The sequence below is a fragment of the Pongo pygmaeus genome, chromosome 2, assembly GCF_028885625.2.
Source record: "Pongo pygmaeus isolate AG05252 chromosome 2, NHGRI_mPonPyg2-v2.0_pri, whole genome shotgun sequence".
In the NCBI taxonomy this organism is placed as follows: domain Eukaryota; kingdom Metazoa; phylum Chordata; class Mammalia; order Primates; family Hominidae; genus Pongo; species Pongo pygmaeus.
The window spans coordinates 105,662,531-105,684,490 of record NC_085930.1 but is presented as its reverse complement, the minus strand read 5'-3'; the positions used below and the strand labels follow the sequence as shown (position 1 = coordinate 105,684,490).

Genomic DNA, 21,960 nt, shown 5'->3' with positions numbered 1-21,960 from the left:
TGAGGGGATCACCTTCATCCTTGAAAAGCTCTGTGGTTGCTCCCCTTTGCAGTGTGTCCCTGTTCCCCTAGACATGGGTTGGCAAACTTTATTTATAAAGGGCCACAGATAAACATTTTAGGTTTTACAGTCCCTAAGGTCTCTGTCACAACCCCCAGGTATGGCCATGGGAAATGCCAGCACTAAGTGGGTTCCCTGATTTAAAGGGGTAACGGGATTCTAAAATAACAGAGGCCAAGTAGCAGCATGTAATCACCAAAGACAAGGTGGGAACATCTACTATAAAGACAGTAGAGTTGTACTGGTAATCAGAACACCTTGGCCCACCAGGATCTTTGGCAATAATTGATCACACAGTATTCCACAAGCAGCCTACCAAAACAGATTCATCTGTACAACTGAAAAAAACTCCAGCTCTGGTAGTAAAAACCTGACTAGAAAAGTTTTGACCTCTCATCTAATTTCTAGACCCAAGTCAATTAACAAGCCCAGGTCCCCTGAGGAATAACCTGTAGTGTTCCCACAAGTACAAGTACATACTGTAAATCCTCATCCAAGCTTCCCCAAAGGCCATTTACTAAAGTGACTATGGATTAGAGAAAAGGAAATACCCAGACCTTTCGGGGATTACTAATTCCCGGGGACTCAAAATGCTACTGTGGCCTATCAGTCAAAGTGAGTGCTGACAGTGGTCAGGTAATAGATGAAATGCTTAGCTCAAGTCTACCTCACAGTGGACCCCATAGTACAATGGACCTACTTTATTGTTATCTCCTCAGTTCCTGAATAAATACTTGGAACAGACATACTTGGCTATTGGCAGAACTTCCATATTGGCTTTCTGACCCAACTGATAAGAGTCATTTTAATAGTAAGGGCTAAATGGAAGCCCCTAGAACTTCCCCTCCCTACTAAGATATTAAGCCAGAAGCAATACCACCTCTCAAGAATTAAAGAGCTTAATGCCACCATCAAAAGACTTGAAACAAACAGGGTAGTGATACCTATTATAACTTGATTTAACTCGCCAGTTTGTCCTGTGCAGAAGTCAGATGGATCTTAGTGACTATCATAAACTCGTGGACTATCATAAACTTACTCTGGTGATGATTCCAACTGCAGCTGATGCCCCAGATATAGCATCTTTACTGGAGCAAATCAACATGGGTCACGGCACTTGGTATACTGCTATTAACCTGAATAATGCCTTTTTCTTCATACAAATCTGCAAGAACCACCAGAAGCACATTGCTTTTACCTGCCTTTTATGTGCCTATGAGTCTAGCCTCAGGGCTACGCCATTCTCCTACCATAATGTAGCCCACAGAGATCTTGATCGTGTGACATTCCAAAAAAATAAATAAATAAGCACGTACACACACACACACACACACACATTGGTCAACTATACTGACATTATGCTAATTGGGTCTGATAAACAGCAAGTAGCAAATACGTTAGATGCTTTAGTAAGACATATACAAAGTAGTTGATGCGAGATAAACCCTACAAAAATTCAGAGACCCACTGCAGCAATGAAATGTCAGGATTCAATTGCTCAAAACATGTCAAAATTTCCCTTCCAAGGTGATTAAGTTGCTCTAATTAACATCACCAACAATGAAAAAGAGGGTACAATGTTTGGTAGGCTTCAACCCAGCTACAAAGTTACCTACAAGGCTGACAGTTTAGAGTGGGTTTCAGAGCAAGAGAAGATTCTATAGCAAGTTCAAGCTGTGGTTCAAGCTGCTCTGCCATTTGGGCCTTATGATCTGGCAGATCCAATGATACTTGAAGTGTCCATGGCAAATAGGGATGCTGAATGGAGCCTTTAGCAAGCAAGAATAAGAGAATCACTGTCCAGACTTCTAGAATTTTGAGAAAATCTATGCCCTCTTTTGCAAAAAAATTATTCACCTTTCAAAAAATAGTTTCAGACTTGCTGTTGGGTCTTGGCAGAGACCAAATGCCTAACCATGGGACATAATGCAACCACGTGTCCTGAGCTTCTCATCAGGAACTAGATGTTATCCAACCTATGTAGTCTAGCTTGGCATGTGCAGTACGATCTATCATCAAGTGAAAAACACGTAAAAAAAAAAAAATTCAAGCAGGTCCAGAAATATGAGTAAGTTACACAGCAGGTAGCTCAGACTTCAGCATTGAGTCCTGTTGCATTGCTTCCTCTCCCTCAATCCAAGTCAATGGCCTCCTGAAAGCTCCATATGACCAGCTGACTGGGGAAAGAAAAAACTCAAGTCTGGTTTACACATAGCTCTGCATAACATGCCAGTATCACCCAAAAGTGGACAGCTGCAGCACTACAGCCCCATTTAAAGAGGTAGGACTGAAAGGCAGTGATGAAGAAAAATCTTCCCTTCAGAGGGCAGAACTTTGAAGGGTACATTTGGTTTTCCCTTTTGCCTGAGGTAAGACATGGCCAGAAGCAGAGATTTATACTCATTTATGAACAATTATTAAGGATTGTGTTGGCTAGTTAGGAACTTGGAAGGAAATGGTGACAAGGAAATCTGGGGGAAAGATATGCAGATGAAACTCTCAGAACAGGCACAGACTGTGAAGATATTTGTGTCCCATGTGAATAATCATTTGTATTCACTGTAGAGGAGGCTCTTAATAAGCAAGTTGACAAAATGACGTACTTCATGAATATCAATGTTAGACACTTTCCATAGCTACCAGAGTGCTTACTCAATAAAACCCATGGAAAAAATGATCATGAAGGCTGTGCATGGGCTCAACAACATGATCTTCCCCTAAACAGGGTTGACCTGACTAAAGCTACTGCTAAATGTCTAATCTGTTAATGGCACAGACTAGCTCTGAGCCCTGAATATGCACCATTTCCCAAAAACTAGCTAACCACCTGGTGGCAAGCTGATTATGCTGGACTTCTATTATGGGGAATAAGGGCAGGGGTGAGGGAAGAGATTTGTCCTCACTAGAACAGACATGTATTCTGGATACAGATTTGCCTTCTCTGCCTATAATGTTTTTGGCAGTTCCACCACCCATGAACTTATATGTAAGTGCCCAATCTACCACCATGACATTCCACACAGTGTTGCAGCTGCTTCTTTTTTTGAGATGAGGTCTCCCTCTGTCACCCAGTCTGGAGTGCAGTGGCACGATCTTGGGTTACTGCAACCTCTGCCTCCTGGGTTCAAGTGATTCTCCTGCCTCAGCCTCCCAAGTAGGTGGGACTACATGCATGTGCCACCATGCCCGGCTAATTTTTTAAAAATTTTTAGTAGAGATGGGGTTTCACCATGTTAGCCAGGCTGGTCTCGAACTCCTAACCTCAGGCAATCTGCCTGCCTCGGCCTCCCAAAGTGCTGGGATTACAGGTGTGAGCCACTACACCTGGCCAAAAAAAAGATGTATTTTTTAAATAGAGACAAGGTATGTTACCCGGGCTGGTCTCAAACCCCTTGGCTCAAGTGATCCTCCTGCCTTGGCCTCCCAAAGTGCTGGGGTTACAGGCATATGTCACCGTGCCAAGCCCACACAGCATTGCTCCTGACCAAGAAAGTCATTTCATAGCAAAGAAATGCAGAAATGGGCTCATGTCCATGGACTTAACTGGTGTTGTCACACCCTATCACACAGAATGGTTGGCCTAATTAAAATAGGGAATTGATTACTGAAGACTAAGTTACAGTTTCAGGGAGACAACACCCTGAAAGGATGGGGTAATGATTTCAATCAGAGACCCCTTACATGGTGCTGTCTCCTCCCACAATCAGAATATACAGGTCTGGGAATCAAAGGGTAGAAGTATGTGCGGCTCCACTCACTATTATATCTAGCAATCACTGAATTTTTGCTTTCACTCCTAACAACTGAGTTCTGCTGGCTTGGAAGTGTTAGTCCCTAAGCAGGAAATATATCTACTAGCATACACAACAACGGTTCAATTGCATTAGAAGATGAGACTGCCACTTGGCTACTTGCGACTCCTTACACCACTGAACCAACAGGCTGAACCTACTGGTTGGGAAAGATTGAGCCCAACTGTCAAGGGGAAACGGTTGCTGCTACATAGTGAAAGCAAGGAGGACTATGTCTGAAACCCAAGGGATTATCTAAGGCACCTCTTAATACTTCCATGCCAAAAATAAAGATTAATGGAAAACTACAGCAACCAAAAAAGGACTGGACTAATGAGGGAATAAAAGTTTGAGTCATTTCACCAGGTAAAGAACCTCAACTAGCTGAGGTTCGTGCTGAAGGCAAGGGAAACATGAAATAGGTAACTGAAGAAAGAAGCCTAGATATCAACTATGGCCTCATTACTAATCACAGAAATGAGGATGAACTTTCTCTTTGTTATATTTGGCATTTATTTGTATATTCTAACCATTTTCTTCTTTCCTTCTTCCCACTATTGTAAGTTGGAATTAGTTTAGTTTAGTTTTGTTTTTTTGAGACTGAGTCTCACTCTACTGTCCAGGCTGGAGTGCAGTGGTGCGATCTTGACTCACTGCAACCTCTGCCTCCCAGGTTCAAGTGATTCTCTTGCCTCAGCCTCCTGAGTAGCTGGGATTACAGGGGTGTGCACCACACCCGGCTAATTTTTTTTTTTTTTTTGAGATCAAGTCTCACTCTGTGATCAGGCTGGAGTGCAGTGGCAAGATCTCGGCTCACTGCAACCTCTGCCTCCCGGGTTCAAGCAATTCTCCCGCCTCAGCCTCCCAAGTAGCTGGGTCTATAGGTGTGCGCCACCACACCTGGCTAATTTTTGTATTTTTAGTAGAGATGGGGTTTCACCATGTTGGCCAGGATGGTGTTGATCTCTTGACCTCGTGATCCACCCAACTCAGCCTCCCAAAGTGCTGAAATTACAGGCATGAGCCACCGCACCCGGCTTGAAATTAGATTTATAATACAACTTTTGGTAACAAACTAGTCAGTGGAACTTTGTTTACTTCCACATGAAAATCTTTAAAGCTTATGCTGACGCATATCTGAATGCTTATCATCAAAGTGTGCAGTAAAAGAAAAAAAAAAAAAAGGCAGTTTAAGAAAATTTGAGCATTTCAAAGAAAGCACTTTTAAAAATGTATATACATGAAGGTGGCCGGGCGTGGTGACTCACACACCTGTAATCCCAGCACTTCTGGAGGCCAAGCGGCTGGATCACCTGAGGTCAGGAGTTCGAGACCAGCCTGGAGAACCCCCGTCTCTACTAAAAATATAAAAATCAGCTGAGCGTGGTGGCACACACCTGTGGTCCCAGCTACTTGGGAGGCTGAGAGGCAGGAGAATCACTTGAATCTGGGAGGCGGCGGTTGCAGTGAGCCAAGATCGTGCCATTGTACTCCAACCTGGGCAAAAGAGTGATTTTCAAGGGAAAAAAAAAAAATGTGGCTGGGAGCGGTGGCTCACATCTGTAATCCCAGCACTTTGGGAGGCCAAGGTGGGCAGATCACGAGGTCAGGAGATCGAGACCATCCTGGCCAACAAGGTGAAAACCCCGTCTCTACTAAAAATACAAAAAGAAATTAACCGGGCGTGGTGGCGGGAGCCTGTAGTCCCAGTTACTCGGGAGGCCGAAGCAGGAGAACTGCGTGAACCCAGGAGGTGGAGCTTGCAGTGAGCCAAGATCGTGCCGCTGCATTCCAGCCTGGGCGACAGAGCGAGACTCCATCTCAAAAAAAAAAAAAATGTACATACATGAACAACATTTTGCTGTATCATGAAATAAATGTAGTGCTGTAAGATAAAGGAAGATGAATATAAATGGAGTTTTGGCCATTTTTATTTTTATTTTTTTGAGATGGAGTCTTGCTCTGTTGCCTAGGCTGGAGTGCAGTGGTGCGATCTTGGTTCAATGAAACCTCTGCCTCCTGGGTTCAAGCAATTCTCCTGCCTCAGCCTCCCAAGTAACTGGGATTACAGGCACTCACCACCATGCCCAGCTAACTTTTTGTATTTTTAGTAGAGACAGGGTTTCATCATGTTGGCCAGGCTGGTCTTGAACTTGGGATCTCAACTGATCCGCCTGCCTCGCCTCCCAAAGTGCTGGGATTACAGGCATGAGCCACCATGCCCGGGCAGAGTTATGGCCATTTTGCCCCTCCACATGCTGCAGCCATCTTTAACCTGTTTAACTTAATGATTATAGTTTTGTTTTTCTTTTTTCATCTTATTCAGTATATTTCAGGCTATTCAGCAGATGCTTGTAATTCTGGAGTTTCAAATCACTGGTGAAAGTTTATTCTGTTTCCTCAGTTTTTCAGGAGCTTTTCTCCATAAAATGATCTGCTGCCTAAAGTACCCTCTGTCTTCCTCATCAACAGGAGCTAAATTCAAAAAGTACCTTACTGAAATTTTTTTGTTCTTAACTTTCATCATTGGAGTTAGGTCATATCCTGCTAACAATAGTCTTATTGATCAGTTGTAACCCCATATGTTGTATTTTTATTCTTACTTATAAGAGGTAAATTTTTGTAACAGTCACATCCTTTAAATGATACTTCATTATCATTATTCAAATTCTATATGTAGACAATCTTCAATGCCCACTTCCATCAGGATAGCTGGCAAGTTGGTGAACAGTAAGATCACATTCTTTTTACCAAGTCTGTCAGTCTTCTTACTACTAACACTTCAATACATCAAGAGGACATTAGCACCAATGTAAGATTCTCATGACTTTTCAACATGTATAAATTCAAAATCACAACTTCTGAGTCAGTTCTCCAGGTAAGGCTAGTTCTTTCACTAGGTTTACAAACTCTTGAATATTACTCCTATCATAGAAAAGTTCAATTTGACGTACAAATTCAATTCTAATGTTGTGGTGCTCTAGCCTCTTTCTAGACTCTTTCACCTTTCCTGAAACAGATTCTCCATCATAGAGGAGATAGTGTTTTTCTACTTCGCCATTTTCAGTTTTCACTTCTGCCATTTTCTTTGTTTCCTTATCATTAAGGACAGTATCAATCTCACACATCAGACCAAAAAAGCCTCCAAAAAACCTCACTGTCAGTGATACTGCCACATCCCCCAATACTTCACTCCTCTTCCCTCAGAACTCCAAGCCCCCAGCTCCCATCACATGACCTTGGCCCTCTGCTGCTGGAACTTCTATTTGAGGACTGACAAACAGCCAGCAGGCCAGGCACAGTGGCTCACACCTATAATCCCAGGACATTGGGAGGCTGAGGCCGGAGGACTGCTTGAGCTCAGGAGTTTGAGACTAGCCTGGGCAACACAGCAAAACCCTGACTCTATTAAAACAAACAAACAAACAAAAATATAGCCAGCAATGGATACAATGACTATGGGGCTGAGCATGTCCTCATTCCTCATTTTAGAACAAGGGTGAGAGTTTCACCCTCTGACATAGCTGTATCTTGTTAGGTAGAAACATAAGAGTTTCATTGTTATATGGGAGCTCAAATGTGTGTAAAGTGCATATGGAAGCTAAGTAGCCAAAATAGTAGGCTATGCAAGTAATCAATATATTGCCTCTCAATTCCAAATCTACCTTTCATTGCCCTGCTTGTAATAATGTAAACATTTCTTCCTAGACGGCTGGCATGATGACACTAAGCAGAGAGCATGGAAGGAAAGGGGTTCTCTTCCTGGTTCTAGGGTGCTTTTGCATCTTCTTAATTCCATGGTGTTCTGCTGGTGTGCAGAACACCCCATGGTGCTCATCCCAACAAGCTTTAGTGGGTACTCTCATGGACATCTTCCCAGGCAAGTTCCACCAGTGCCTCAAACAGGCTTGCTGGTGATGCCGTAGCACCCCCAAGTACAGCTTCCTGCTTAACTACCTTTGAGGCAGGAGACCAGCAGGACTTAATTTCCTGTCGCACCCTGCTGATTGGAACAAGATCTGGCTGAAACCAGCAGATGCTGACAAAAGTAACCTCTAGTTGCCCTCATGGTTTATTAGCATAAAGACACTCCTACCAGTGCCATGGCAGTTTACAAATGCCATGGCAACAGCCTAGAAGTTACCTTATCTGATTCCAGAAACTTCCAGTACCTTTTCCAGAAAGTTCTAAATAACCTGCCTCTTAATTAGCATATAATTAATAACAGATATGAACAGCTAGCTAGCAGCCCACAGACACTGATTCTGGGCACACTGCCTATGGGTTAGCCCTGCTCAGCAAGAAGCAGCACCGGTTCAATAAAAGTTTCTTTCTCTCACTACTGGCTCACCCTTAAATTCTTTCCTGGTAAAGCCAAGAACCCTCCCTGGGTTAAGCCCCAATCTGGGGGCTTGTTTGCCCCACATCACCCTGACCTGCAGCAACTCAGCAAACATCTTTACTACCAAATGGAGACTTCCTCCAAGATATGCAATCAGCTTTGGAGGTGAGGGAGGGGGGCATACTTTTCCAAATTTGTTATTTCTTTGTGTACTCTGCCCCACCCCTAAGGGTAGTGACTATTCCCTATATCTGTCATTCCTGTATTCTTTAGAGTTCTCTTTACCCCTGTAGTAAATTCTCTGTTCAATTTATGGTATAGCTTCTGTCTCCTGAATAGACTCTGATCCAAATATTGGCCATTAAAAACAGCATAAATCTACATAATAGGAAAGAGTGAAAGAAAAAATGAAAGATGTTTAACCCAAAGAAAATAAATCAGAAGGCACATGTCAATCTCTAAATGTCTAAAAAGCTATCACCTACTGCAGAACATACTGTATCTGTGTTGCTCAGCACTAATAGCAGCAGCAGAAACAGCAGAATGCCTGTTCGTTTTACACATAAAAACTGAAGACCAGAAATATTAATTTGTTAAATAGAAAGCAAAATCCTTCAATGAAGACCTCTAAGGAGTCTAATGTTAATACTTAAGTTTACAATTGACATAGTTTTGCATCTTCTCATTTCATTTTAAATTGCTGAAAATCCACTGGAGGGCCAGGCTTGCCAGTTTTTTGCAGTGAGAGTCCTAAGTTAATTTTTTCACAAGAAACAAAACAAAAAAACTCTTCTTTCAGTCTGCCTGGAGCTCACTTTTGAAGTTTCACCTCCAGTTTTGTCCTCTAGAAACAGAGCATTTCTGCTTCACAAAGGATCGATATGCTCCAGTTACATCCGATTAAAATACTGTTACACAACCAATTAAGTAGGAAAAGGGGCTGATGGTCAAACAGAATGATTTATTAACAAAAGTATATAATGGGTTGAACTGTAAAGACTTTCTATGTGGACATTAATCATCATTCTAATATCATCTTACATTTAAATATTAACCCCTTCAACGAGGTTTCAAAGCACTGAAAATAATTTCTGTCACTTCAGGCAAACAACTATTTTTATAGAGCTCTCCTTTTACACAGCAGGAATCTTAGCCTCAAAGAGGGCAAACAACTTGCCTAAGAAATCAAAGCTAGTAGGTACTCTATCCACAGCTTCCTCAAAATTTAAACAAATTCATGACAGATAACATATTTCCAGAAAGATGTGTACCAATAACCTGGCAAGAATTATTGCAATTGTATCTGGTCTTGTTTTTAAGTTTCTTTTCCCATGTGAGACCGGAAGCCTATAGATATTAAAAATTATTCATTCAATAGCTACAGAGGATCTACTATCCACCAGACAGTGTTCTAGGTGCTGGGCCACAGCAGTGACCAAAACAAAAGCCCTGTCCCTCTCATAAAATTTGTTTCTATAATATCTTCTTCTGGTGGGGAAAGGCAGATAAGTAAACTATACAAATTATTAGAAAGTGACATGACAAATGCCACGAAGAAAATTCAAGTAGAACAGTGGCATGAAAAAATAGAAGAGGTGCAATTTTTAAAAAGATAGTCGAGAAGTACTCATTGAGAAAGTGAAGAGTCAATCATGAATATATCAGAGGGAAGAACATTCCAGGCAGAGAAAACTGCTAGTGCTCAGAGCTCAAGGCAGATACCCACCTGGCTTGTTCAAGGAACAGTAGCAAGAACACCATGAAGCAAAGTAAGTAAAAGGGTAACTAAGAAAACATCTGGTCAGAAAGATGACAACGACATCAGAGGGCCTTGTGGTATTTCACAAGGACTTTGGCTTTTACTTTGAGACGAGAAACCACTGGAGGGTTCTGTGCAAAAGAACAGCATGATCAATGTACACATTGTAGACGTTTTTAAGAATATGCTGCAGGGAGCAAGCAAATGGAAGCAGAGAGACTAATTTGGGAAATTATTACAGTAGTCAAGGTTAATGATGGTGGTCCAATCAGGGAGAGAGCAGTGGAGGTGGCGAGATGTGGTCAGGTTCCAAATATCTTTTTCTGACAAACTAGGTGTGTGTGGGGTGTGAGAGGAGCAGAAGAGGACAGGGAAACCAAATGTTTAGCCTGAACAACTAGGACAGAATTTCCATTTAAGGAGATGGGGAGGCAGGTGGTTTTTTTCTTCTTTTTCTTCTTTGTTTTGATTTTGGGGTGGGGCAATCATGAATTCAGTTTAGAACATTTCAAATTTGAGATGTCAATTCTACATCCAAATGGAGATTTCAAGCTCGAATTTCAAATGTCCTTAGTTCTCACTCAACCCCCTCATGGAATTTAACCAATATTGTATCTGTTCTTACAAAATGTTCCCCATAACTGCTTAGCATTTAAGCAATGTTTACATATTTGTGTATTTCTCTCTGCAACTGGACAAACCAGAACAAACTCAGAAGATACCTAACATATAAAGCATCCCTTTAATTCTGAAGAGATCTGTGACATAAATGATGGTTAATTTAAAATTTTTTCCCTTTAAATATGAGCTGCATTTGTTTATTTCTACCATTTTAACGATTTTTAAGTGTACAGTTCAGTGGTATTAAGTACATTCACATTGTTGTGCAATCATCACCACCATCCATCTCCAGAACTTTTTCATCTTGCAAATCAGCAACTTTGTACCCATTAAGCAACAACACATCCATTCCCCACCTCTCCCAGCCCCTGGGAACCACCATTCTACTTTGTTTCTGTAAATTTGACTACTTAAGGTAATTCATATAAATGGAGTATATTTATATTTGTTTCTGTAAATTTAACTACTTTAGGTACCGCATATAAATTTGTATTTTTGTGACTGGCTTTTTTCACTTAGCACAGTGTCTTCAAGGTTTATTCATGTTGTACCATATCAGAATTTCCTTCCTTTTTAAGGCTAAATAACGTTCCATTATATGAATGTACCACATTTTTGTTTATTCATTCCATATGTTGATGGGACATTTGGGTTGCTTCCATCTTTTGGCCACTGTGAGTAATGCTGCTACAAACATGAGTGTACAAATATCTGTTCAAGTCCCTGATTTCAATTCCTTTGGGCATATATCCAGAAGTTGGGTTGCTGGATCTTACAATAATTCTGTTTTTAATTTTTTAAGGAGCCACCATACTATTTTCCATAGCACTTTCATTTTACATTCCTACCAGCAGTACATAAGGGTTCTAATTTTTCCACATCCTCATAAACACTTGTTAATTTCTGTTCTTGTTTTCATCCTAGCCATCCTAATGCGTATGAAGTGATATTTCATTGTGGTTTTGATTTGCATTTCTCTAATGATTAATGATGCTGAGCATCTTTTCATGTATTTCTTGGCAATTTTTGTATCTTTTATGAAGAAATGTTTCTTCAAGTCCTTTGCCCATATTTTTAATTTTTTTGTTGTTGAGCTCTAGGAGTTATTTACATATTCTGGATATTAACTCCTGAGAAGATATAAGATTTGCAAATATTTTGCCTCCATGGGTTGCCTTTTCACTCTACAGAGATAGACAAAAATTTTCAATTTTCATATAGCCTAATTTATCTGTTTTTTCTTTTGTTGTCTGTGTTTTTGGTGTATATCCAAGAAAACACTGCCAAATCCAATGTCATGAAGATTTCCCCCTATGTTTTCTTCTAAGAAATGTATAGCCTTGGTGCTTTATTTAGGTCTTTGATCCATTTTAAGTTAATTTTTGAATATGATATAAGATAATGGTCCAACTTAAAAAAAAAAGAGAGAGGGAGAGACAGGATTTCTCTCTGTCTCCCAGGGTGAAGTGCAGTGGTGTACTTTACCATAGCTCACTGCAGCCTTGAACTCCTCAGCTCAAAAGATCTTCCTGCCTCAGTTTCCTGAGTAGCTGGGACTACAGGCCCACACTACTTTTTTTTTTTTTTTTTGAGACGGAGTCTTGCTCTGTTGCCCAGGCTGAAGTGCAGCGGCGCAATCTCGGCTCATGTAAGCTCCGCCTCCGAGGTTCACGTCATTCTCCTGCCTCAGCCTCCTGAGTAGCTGGGACTACAGGCGCCCGCCACCATGCCTGGCTAATTTTTTGTATTTTTTAGTAGAGACAGGGTTTCACCATGTTAGCCAGGATGGTCTCGATCTCCTGACCTCGTGATCTGCCCTCCTGGGACTCCCAAAGTGTTGGGATTACAGGTGTGAGCTACCGCACCTGGCCAGTTTTTTTTTCTTTTAAGAGATGAGGTCTTCCTACAGTGCCTAGGCTGGTCTTGAACTCCTTGCCTCAAGCAATCCTCTCACTTGGCCTCCCAAAGCGCTGGGATTATTGGCATAAACCACTGTTCCCAGCAGGATCCAACTTTTTTATGTGGATATCCAGTCTTCCCCACATCATTTATTGAAAACACTATCCTTTCTCATTGAATGGTCCTGGTACCGTTGTCTAAAATCATCTTACAATGTATAAAAGAGTTTATTTCTGGGCTTTCCATTCCGTTCCTTGATCTATATGTCTCCCTTTAAGTCAATACCACACAGTTTTGATTATTATAGCATTTCAGTAAGTTTTGAAAATCAACAAATGAGACTTCCAACTTTGTTCTTTTTCAAGATTGTTTTGGCTATTCAGGAGGGCTCCTTGAGATTCCAAATGGATTTTTCTATTTCTGCAAAAAACATTGTTCAGATTTTGAGGAAAAAAGATCATCTTTTAAAAACACATTTAGGGCCGGGTGCAGTGGCTCATGCCTGTAATCTCAACACTTTGGGAGGCCGAGGCGGGCAGATCACCTGAGGTCGGGAGTTCGAGACCAGCCTGACGAACATGGAGAAACCCCATCTCTACTAAAAACACAAAATTAGCTGGGCGTGGTGGCACATGCCTGTAATCCCAGCTACTTGGGAGGCTGAGGCAGGAGAACTGCCTGAACCCAGAGGCAGAGGTTGCAGTGAGCCAAGAATGGGTCACTGCACTCCAGCCTGGGCGACAGAGCGAGACTCCGTCACAAAAAACAAAACAAAACAAAACAAAAAACACATTTAGGCTGGGTGCAGTGGCTTACGCCTGTAATCCCAGCACTTTGGGAGGCCAAGATGGGCGGATCACTGAGGTCAAGAGTTTGAGACCAGCCTGGCCAACATGGTAAAATAAAAAATTAGCTGGGCATGGCGGGAGGTGCCTGTAATCTCGGCTACTCAGCAGGGTGAGGCAAGAGAATCACTTGAACCTGGCAGGCAGAGGCTGCAGTGAGCCAAGATCATGCCACTGCACTCCAGCCTGTGCAACAAAGCAAGACTCCTTCTCAAAAATAATACAATAAAATACACATTTAGGCCGGGCACAGTGACTCATACCTGTAATTCCAGTACTTTGGGAGGCCAAGGTGGGAAGAACACTTGAAGCAAAGAGTTCAAGCCCATCCTGTGCAAAAAAGCAAGACTCTGTCTCTACAAAAGATTTTAAAAATTAGCCAGGCATGGTGGTGTGCACCTGTAGTCCTAGCTACTTGGGAAACTGAGGTGGGAGGATTACTTGAACCCAGAGTTCCAGGCTGCTATGATCACACCACTGCACTCCAGCCTGGGTGACAGAGTAAGACCCTGTCTCAAAACAAAAAAACACTTTAAATTGTCCTACCAGTGACCGACATTTCAACTGCTGCTTCTGAGGCCCCTAGAGGCTCATAGTTGTAGCGATCATTTGTGTGTATCTTTCTTATCCACAACCGTAGCATTTTTCACAAGGAATTTATCCTTGAGAAATGTAAAAAGCATGTAAAATTTAAAGCTAACAGAACTTAAGCAAGCAATAGACTATTCAATAATAATTGTTGGATACTGCAATACCTCACTTTTCACTAATGGATAGAACAACAAGACAGAATACCAACGAGGAAAGAGAAGACCTATATAACACTATACACCAACTAGATCTAACGGACATCTTACAGAACATTCCACTCGCATCAAGAGCAGAATATACATTCTTCTTCAGGACAGACCATATGTTAGGCCAGAAAACAAACCTCAATATATTGAAAGGGATTGAAAGAATACCAATTATGTTCTCCAACCACAATGGGATGAAATTAGAAAGTAAACAGAAGATTGGGGAATGCACAAATATACAGAAATTAACACACTCCTAAATAATCAACACGTCAAAGAAATCACAAAAGAAATTAGAAAATACTTTCAGATGAATGAAAATGAAAACACAACATATCAAATCTTAAGAGGTACAGCTAAAACAGTGGTAAGAGGGAAATTTATAGCCATAAACACCTATATTAAAATAATAAAATAAAATAAAAATCACCAATCACTAACATAACCTTCTACCAAAAGAAACTAGAAAAATAGCAAACTAAACTCAAATTAGGCAGAAGGAAGGAAATAAAAAAGATTAAAGTGGAAATAAAGGAAACAGAGGAGAGAAAGTAGAGAAAACTCACCCAAACTGAAAGTTGGTTCTTTCAAAAGATGAAAAAAATTGACAAACTTTTAACTACATTTATGAAGAAACAAGGAGAGAGGATTCAAACTACTAAAACCAGAAATAAAAAGGAGATATCACTATGAATCTTACAGGAATAAAAAAGGTTTATAAGGGAATACTAAGAACTGTAGGCAAACAAATTATATAACCTAGATGAAATGAACAAATTTCTAGAAACATAAAAACTACTAAAACTAACTCAAGAAAAAAATGTTTGGGTGGAAAATTCCAAAACTAACATCTGTGGCTATCTCTATAGTTTCTAACAATGCAGCTCAAGAATTAGCACCTGGCTAGGCGCAGTGGCTCACACCTGTAATCCCAGCACTTTGGGAGGCCAAGGTGGGTGGATCACCTGAGGTCAGGAGCTCAAGAACAGCCTGGCCAACATGGTGAAACCCCATCTCTACTAAAAACACAAAAATTAGCCAGACACGGTGGCGGGAGCCTGTAACCCCAGCTACTCGGGAGGCTGAGGCAGGAGAATCACAAGCCCTGGAGGCAGAGGTTGCAGTGAGCCAAGATCACGCCACTGCACTCCAGCCTGGGCAATAAGAGCAATACTCTGTCTCGCGGGGCACAGGGAGAGAAAAAAAAAAAAAAAGGATTAGTACCATAATAGATGGAGTTCCTTCAAATTTCCTCTACAGAGTTGAAGGATCTCATCCTCTATGGTAAGGCATAAGCAGACAAATCTTATGTTAAGAGAATCTTGTTTTGAATTAACCTCTTGGTTAATTAGACACTTCTTGTGCCCCCACCTCACACTCTGTTAAGTTCACCATTTATTCTAGCTATTGCTACAGCATCCAGCTGCACATAGGTGTGATTTGACAGCACTTTGTATCAACCAAACCAGAGTTTTCTGCCCTACAACTTCTCTGACACCAAGAGACAAGACATCTGCAGCCTGGCACCGCACAAGTGCAAATCCAGAAGTACAAGAGTGTTAGGCCCAGGAGGCAGAGCTTGCAGTGAGCCGAGATCGCACCACTGCACTCCAGCCTGGGTGACAGAGCGAGACTGTGTCTCAAAAAAAAAAAAAAAAAAAAGTGTGTTAAGCAATGAGAGATGGTAAATGGTGAATAAATGTTATCCACTTCTATAACCGAGATACTCAGGTAGCGAACACTGAGAGGCATTCTATACAGGCCCTCAAAAGACTTAAGCCCACTTTGCCCACAGCAGTGACTAGGTTAGTAGTCATACTTCACTGTATTGTCTTTTCCTCTAATTTCACTTTTCCCAGTATCCCACTCTTGTGCCCTGGGGCCAATTCCCAAAATAAACTACCTACATGCAAAGCCCTTGCCTCAGTGTGGATTTTCGCTCAGTAACTAGAACTTAAGATAGGTTTTTAAAAGATTCTTTAAAGGCCGGGCATGGTGGCTCATGCCTGTAATCCCAGCACTTTGGGAGGCTGAGGTGGGCGGATCACCTGAGGTTGGGAGTTCAAGACCAGCCTGACCAACATGGAGAAACCCCGTCTCTACTAAAAATACAAAATTAGCCAGGTGTGGTGGCGCATGCCTGTAATCCCAGCTACTCGGGAGGCTGAGGCAGGAGAATTGCTTGAACCCAGGAGGTGGAGGCTGTGGTGAGCCAAGATCGTGCCATTGCGCCACGCTCCAGCCTGGGGAACAAGAGCAAAACTCCATCTCAAAAAAAACAAAACAAAACAAAACAAAAACATCAGGAGGCTGGGCGCGGTGGCTCACACCTACAATCCCAGCACTTTGGGAGGCAGAGGCAGGTGGATCACCTGAGGTCAGGAGTTCGAGACCAGCCTGGCCAACATGGTGAAACTCCGTCTCTACTAAAAATACAAAAAATTAGCTGGGCATGGTGGCGGGCACCTGTAATCCCAGCTACAGCTACTTGGGAGGCTGAGGCAGGAGAATCGCTTGAACCTGGGAGATGGAGGTTGCAGTGAGCTAAGATCGTGCCATTGCATTCAAGCCTGGGCAACAAGGGCGAAACTTCGTCTCAAAAACAAAAACAAACAAAAAAAAATCAGAATTATATTTTCACTTAAAGCTCAAGAAGAAGCTATTTTGTCTTATTCAATACAAAACCCCAAAATAAATTGAAATAACGTGGCTTAGAGTATAATTAAATGCTTGGCTTAGTAAAGGATTCTAGTCCATGAGCTGGCTTCAATGGAGTCTTAACACTCTAAAAGTAAATGTAACATCTTGTATATGGGTATATGTGGACTTTTCTGAAAAGAAATTCTGTATTTTTATTAGAAAACTATGAACCAAAAAAACTTTAAGAAACATTAGGTGCTGTTAATTTACTGATGTGTCTCCAGCATGCAACTCATTATCTGGAAAATGAAAGAAAAGAAAACTTTGTTCCAGGAATTTGGTGGAGTTGGGATGGATGTCTTGCTATGTCTATACATAGCAACATAATGTGCAGCTTATGTTTGGGCTCCACTTGTGAGTTATGATGCCAATTTACAGCGTGGCTCCAAAAGCTGTTCAGAGACTCTAACACACCACAGATTTATTTATCTGTTAATATTTCACATTTTTGGTGCTTTTGCATTTTTCTGATGCTAAATCCTTTGCATCCTACCAGATGAGATAGTGATGAAGCACACAGAATACCTTCTGTGTCATGATATTCTAAAAAAGTAGTTTTACTGTTTCACTGCTGGCATGACTTTACACATGCGAACAGTTATCACAATAATAAACTGTTTACCTACTCTAATTACGATGAAAACAACCAGTAACACTGCCATTTGTACAGCACTTAGTGCAATGTGTCTAGCCCCAAACACTGTAAATAAGAGTAATTTACCTCCATGGTCGCACAGAGCTTTATCCCACAAATAATTTGTAGTTAAGTCTTGTTAAACCTTCACTGTAATAGAAACAGCATCAACATAAAATTGAGGATAATCCAGTATTACACACGATTTAGGAATGAAACTAACATTCTGTGCCTGCCGGACCAGTCCTGTATCTTTGCCTAGAACACCCTCTAGCCTCCCACCATGTTATCAAGTCAATAAGGAGGAAGAATCCAAATGAAGCCAGGTTTCACTTCGCATCAGGGATGAGGACAATAACAAAATTCAAGAATTGCTTCAATTACCAAAAGCTTTAAACCTAGGGTATGTATAAGAAAGTTAATGGTCAATTATTCCTTACAGTATATCTGTGCTTTAAACCTGAGAACAGATTACTGAGCTGTTTTAATAAAAAGGAAATCTAAAAACATTAAATTAAGTGTTCTTAACTAAAATGTCTGCCAAGCTTAAAAAGTTCCTTATGCTATGCAAATTACTTAGATATAAAATATTTTTAATGTCTTAATTCAGTCAACATATTGTACTTGCAACCCTACTGTAAACAAACACTAACCCAGAATGGCTGGGGAACTGCATGTTTTGTTGAATTCTTCCCAGATACTGCATACCGGGTTATCAAATAATAAAGTTATCAAATTAAATGTTACTGAATGTAGTAAATTTTATTTGATAATTCAGGAGGCACTTTAGGAAGACTGTGAATGTGAATTTTAACTGCACTAAACTAAATGTAGCGTTAGAAATTAATAAATGTAGTATTAGAAAGCATCTAACAACAATTGATATACCATGGAAACTTCCTTTTGGAATAACTTCTTTATACCTTTCTGTCAAGTGACTTTCTCACCAAATGACATTAAATATCAGTAGTCATTTGAACTTCTTAACTTTTATAATTCTGGATAAAAGAGAGTTTACAATAACTATCAAAAATCATAAGTGAGCCGGGCACGGTGGCTCACGCCTGTAATCCCAGCACTTTGGGAGGCCAAGGCGGCCGGATCACGAGGTCAGGAGATCGAGACCATCCTGGCTAACATGGTGAAACCCCGTTTCTACTAAAAATACAAAAAATTAGCCAGGCGTGGTGGTGGGCACCTGTAGTCCCAGCTACGCGGGAGGCTGAGACAGAAGAATGGCGTGAACTCGGGAGGCGGAGCTTGCAATGAGTGGAGATCGTGCCACTGTACTCCAGCCTGGGCGACAGAGCGAGACTCTGTCTCAAAAAAAAAAAAAAAAAAAAAATCATAAGTGAAAATGCTTGACGAAAACTTAAAAGTCCATACAATTAATCTGGGTGGGATTAGAAGCTATATTAGACCTAGAACTTGGGCCTCAAGTCTTTACCCAACTTGTGTTTTAGTAACATTATATTTCAACAATTATGACCCCAACCAAATCCAGTCCATAAGTTGTTAATGTAAGATGTTTATTAGTGGAATTTATTTAGTACAGTAATCACATTAAAAGTCCCAATATACAAACTGTTGAAGTCTAAAGTCACAAAAAATACAAACTTAGGTATACGAATGAATTTATAAAAACATTATTTAAAAACAAAGTTCTACATCTTCAACATTGGGCCAAAAAAGGAAAAAAAAAGAGAGAGAGAAAGAGAAAGAAGGCATATGAAAATCATCACATTTCAACAAAGCAGCCCTGACCAGTCTGGCTGCCTCACCATTGAGATACTGGATCACTTGGATGTGACCACTATGGCAATACAGCATTTCATTATGGGACTGGCTACTTTGTATAAAACTATATGTGAAACATAAAATTTCTTTCTTTCAAAATGAAACATCCAAGTGAAATGGATAGAGCTAATATATACCAAATTTTAGCTGGCTGTTAGTAGAAAATTTCAACAATTCTATAAGTTCAAAAAGGAAACATATTTGAAAAAAACAAATTTCAAACAAAAATAAGCATAACCAAATGGAAATAAAAGAATAAATAAATATCAATCATGAAGTGTGAGTGTACACAACGGAAAGTCATACCCAGGCTTCTCCACTCATAACTTAGACAGCTACAGGGACTGGTTACGAGCAATAGAAAGATGTCAAACATGATTTTTAAAAATAACTACTACCAGTTTTGAAAAGTTCCCTGGTGAAAGAAACCCAAAAATCAACTTAATAAATAACTGTACACCAAAGGGAAAGGGCTGTGTTTTATTTGATGGTGTATTCTCTATGGCAAGAGAGTTTTAATATTTTATCAACTGCTAAGAAGATAAGCATAACCTCTTTCCTTTAAAACATATCACCCTCAAGTGTCTTCTGTCCAGAATCCATAGAATAAATTTTTGTCAGAGAATCCAGCCCTTGTGACCAGATCCCTGTAGAAGAGGGAATGCTTCCTAAATTCCAGAAGTCGCTGCAGGGATTCAGTTTAAACTTTCATGATATTCTAATCTTACCATCTCAAAAGTAGTTTTGTATCAGGGGATCTAAAACAATGTATATCTGGCCAGGCACAGTGTCTCACACCTGTAATCCCAGCACTTTGGGTGGCCAAGGCGGGTGGATCACTTGAGATCAGGAGTTCGAGACCAGCCTGGCCAACAAAGTTAGCTGGTGTGGTGGCGCACACCTGTAATCCCAGCTACTTGGGAGGCTGAGGCAGGAGAACCACTTGAACCTGGGAGGCAGAGGTTGCAGTAAGCCAAGATCGCGCCACTGCACTCCAGCCTAGGCGACAGAGTGAGACCCTGTCTCAAAAACGAAAAACAATGTATATCTCAAAATCTTTCTCAGAACATGGTGCCAATTATTTCTTTTAAGCTGAAATAATCTGTACCTTGGGGGTTATAAGAACCTGAATAATCAGTAAAAGGATAGAAAACTTTAAAGTATTTCAGATCTTAAACCAGAATTCCTCTAAGATTTCAAAACATGGTCCATGTTTTATGTTATATTTCTACAAATACAATCAAAGCTTACCATTGTACAGTACTAATCTCAACTGGTTCTAGATTTAAGCAATTAGTTTGAAAAAATTAGGAATGGGAATAAGAAAGTCCTGTTGAAACAATCCTTAGATTGTTAAGAGTCCGTCTCCAAAAAAAAAAAAATTGGCCCAACTTGCAAATAATAAAGGATTATTTAATTTGGAAAAATACTCTAGGATTACTCAGAACTACTCAATTTAAAAACTTAAAATATCTATCATTATTCAGATTTTAGTAAGGTGGAGAGAAACATAGGTAGCCTGTAAGATTAACCTTCCCTAAAAGCAAGCTCAGAGAAGGAAAGAGGAGGGAGAAGAAAAGGAAATTCACTGCAGTACTGGTGGCCTCAACCCCTTTATGAAAACACATGTTCTCATTTGGTGTTACACTATTCTGATTCATGTTGAACATTTGAAAACCAAAGGAAAAAGGTCAACTAAAAATATTTAAAGAAAAAAATGTGAGAATGAATCAAATGATAAAATCATAAAGAAAACAAGAAACAAAAGACATTAGATAACCTTTGTAAAAATTACTAAAATTAAAAAGAATTCATTTTGCACTTTGTGTTCACAAAGGGAAATGAGGCTCCATCAAACCCTGCAGAGCACAAGAGGAAGCAGGTTGTTTGCTCAGGCATCAGCAGAAATAGGCCCCGAAGAACTACCCTCAGTTTCTTCTACATCGTGTCCAGGAAGGAAAAGCAAAGCTCTGCAAAATGCTGAAGGTTTTAGAAGTATAACGGTGCTTAGGAAAGATCACTGGTCTGGTGTTGCAGCAGCCCCAGTGTTGAGAGACACGCTAGGCTTCTAGGAGGAGAAAAATAGAGAGGGAGGAAGAAGTAGGAAGGGGAAGGAAAGGGTGGAAAAGCACAGGTCATTAGTAAATAGCAAGTTCAATATCACAAGATGCTCATAAACCAAAGCTATTAATGAAGCTGGTTTGCTCTCGGGACTATAGATAACATTCTGAAGGAAACAGAAATGGGAATTTTCAAAATGGCATTGAGTTAGATGCTCCAGGTAGTGATGGCCAAATTAGAATGAAGTCACCACATGCTCCAAAAACATGCACTGTCATCCCCTCCCTCCACCTTCCCTCCCCTAATAAAACATGCATATTTTCAGTAAAGTATCTTTTTTTTTTTTTTTTTTTTTTTTTTTTTTGAGACGGAGTCTTGCTCTGTTGCCCAGGCTGGAGTGCAGTGGTGCGATCTCGGCTCACTGCAACCTCCGCCTCCCGGGTTCAAGTGATTCTTCTGCCTCAGCCTCCCAAGTAGCTGGGACTACAGGCATGTGCCACCACGTCCAGCTAATTTTTGTTATTTTTAGCAGAGATGGGGTTTCACCACATTGGCTAAGCTGGTCTCAAACTCCCAACCTCAGGTGATCCGCCCGCCTTGGTCTCCCAAAGTGCTGGGATTACAGGCGTGAGCCACTGCGCCCGGCCAAGTATC

The 21,960-nt window shown here is 40.7% G+C and overlaps 1 protein-coding gene and 1 pseudogene across 30 annotated transcripts in view; both read right to left on the bottom strand.

Annotated features, from left to right (window-relative positions):
- MAP4 (microtubule associated protein 4) overlaps window positions 1-21,960 on the bottom strand; it is a 228,660-nt gene that overhangs the window by 99,889 nt on the left and 106,811 nt on the right. Inside the window, exon 4 of one of the 30 annotated variants that reach the window (XM_054481863.2) lies at window positions 16,819-21,313. The exons of the other annotated variants lie outside the window; for them this stretch is intronic. Within the exon in view, the coding sequence (XP_054337838.1) occupies window positions 21,306-21,313 (8 nt within the window). The 3' untranslated portion in view covers window positions 16,819-21,305. Of the gene's footprint in view, window positions 1-16,818; window positions 21,314-21,960 lie in introns of those variants that run through there. 30 annotated transcript variants of the gene reach the window in all.
- On the bottom strand, window positions 6,192-8,308 carry LOC129034163 (vacuolar protein sorting-associated protein 26A-like; annotated as a pseudogene).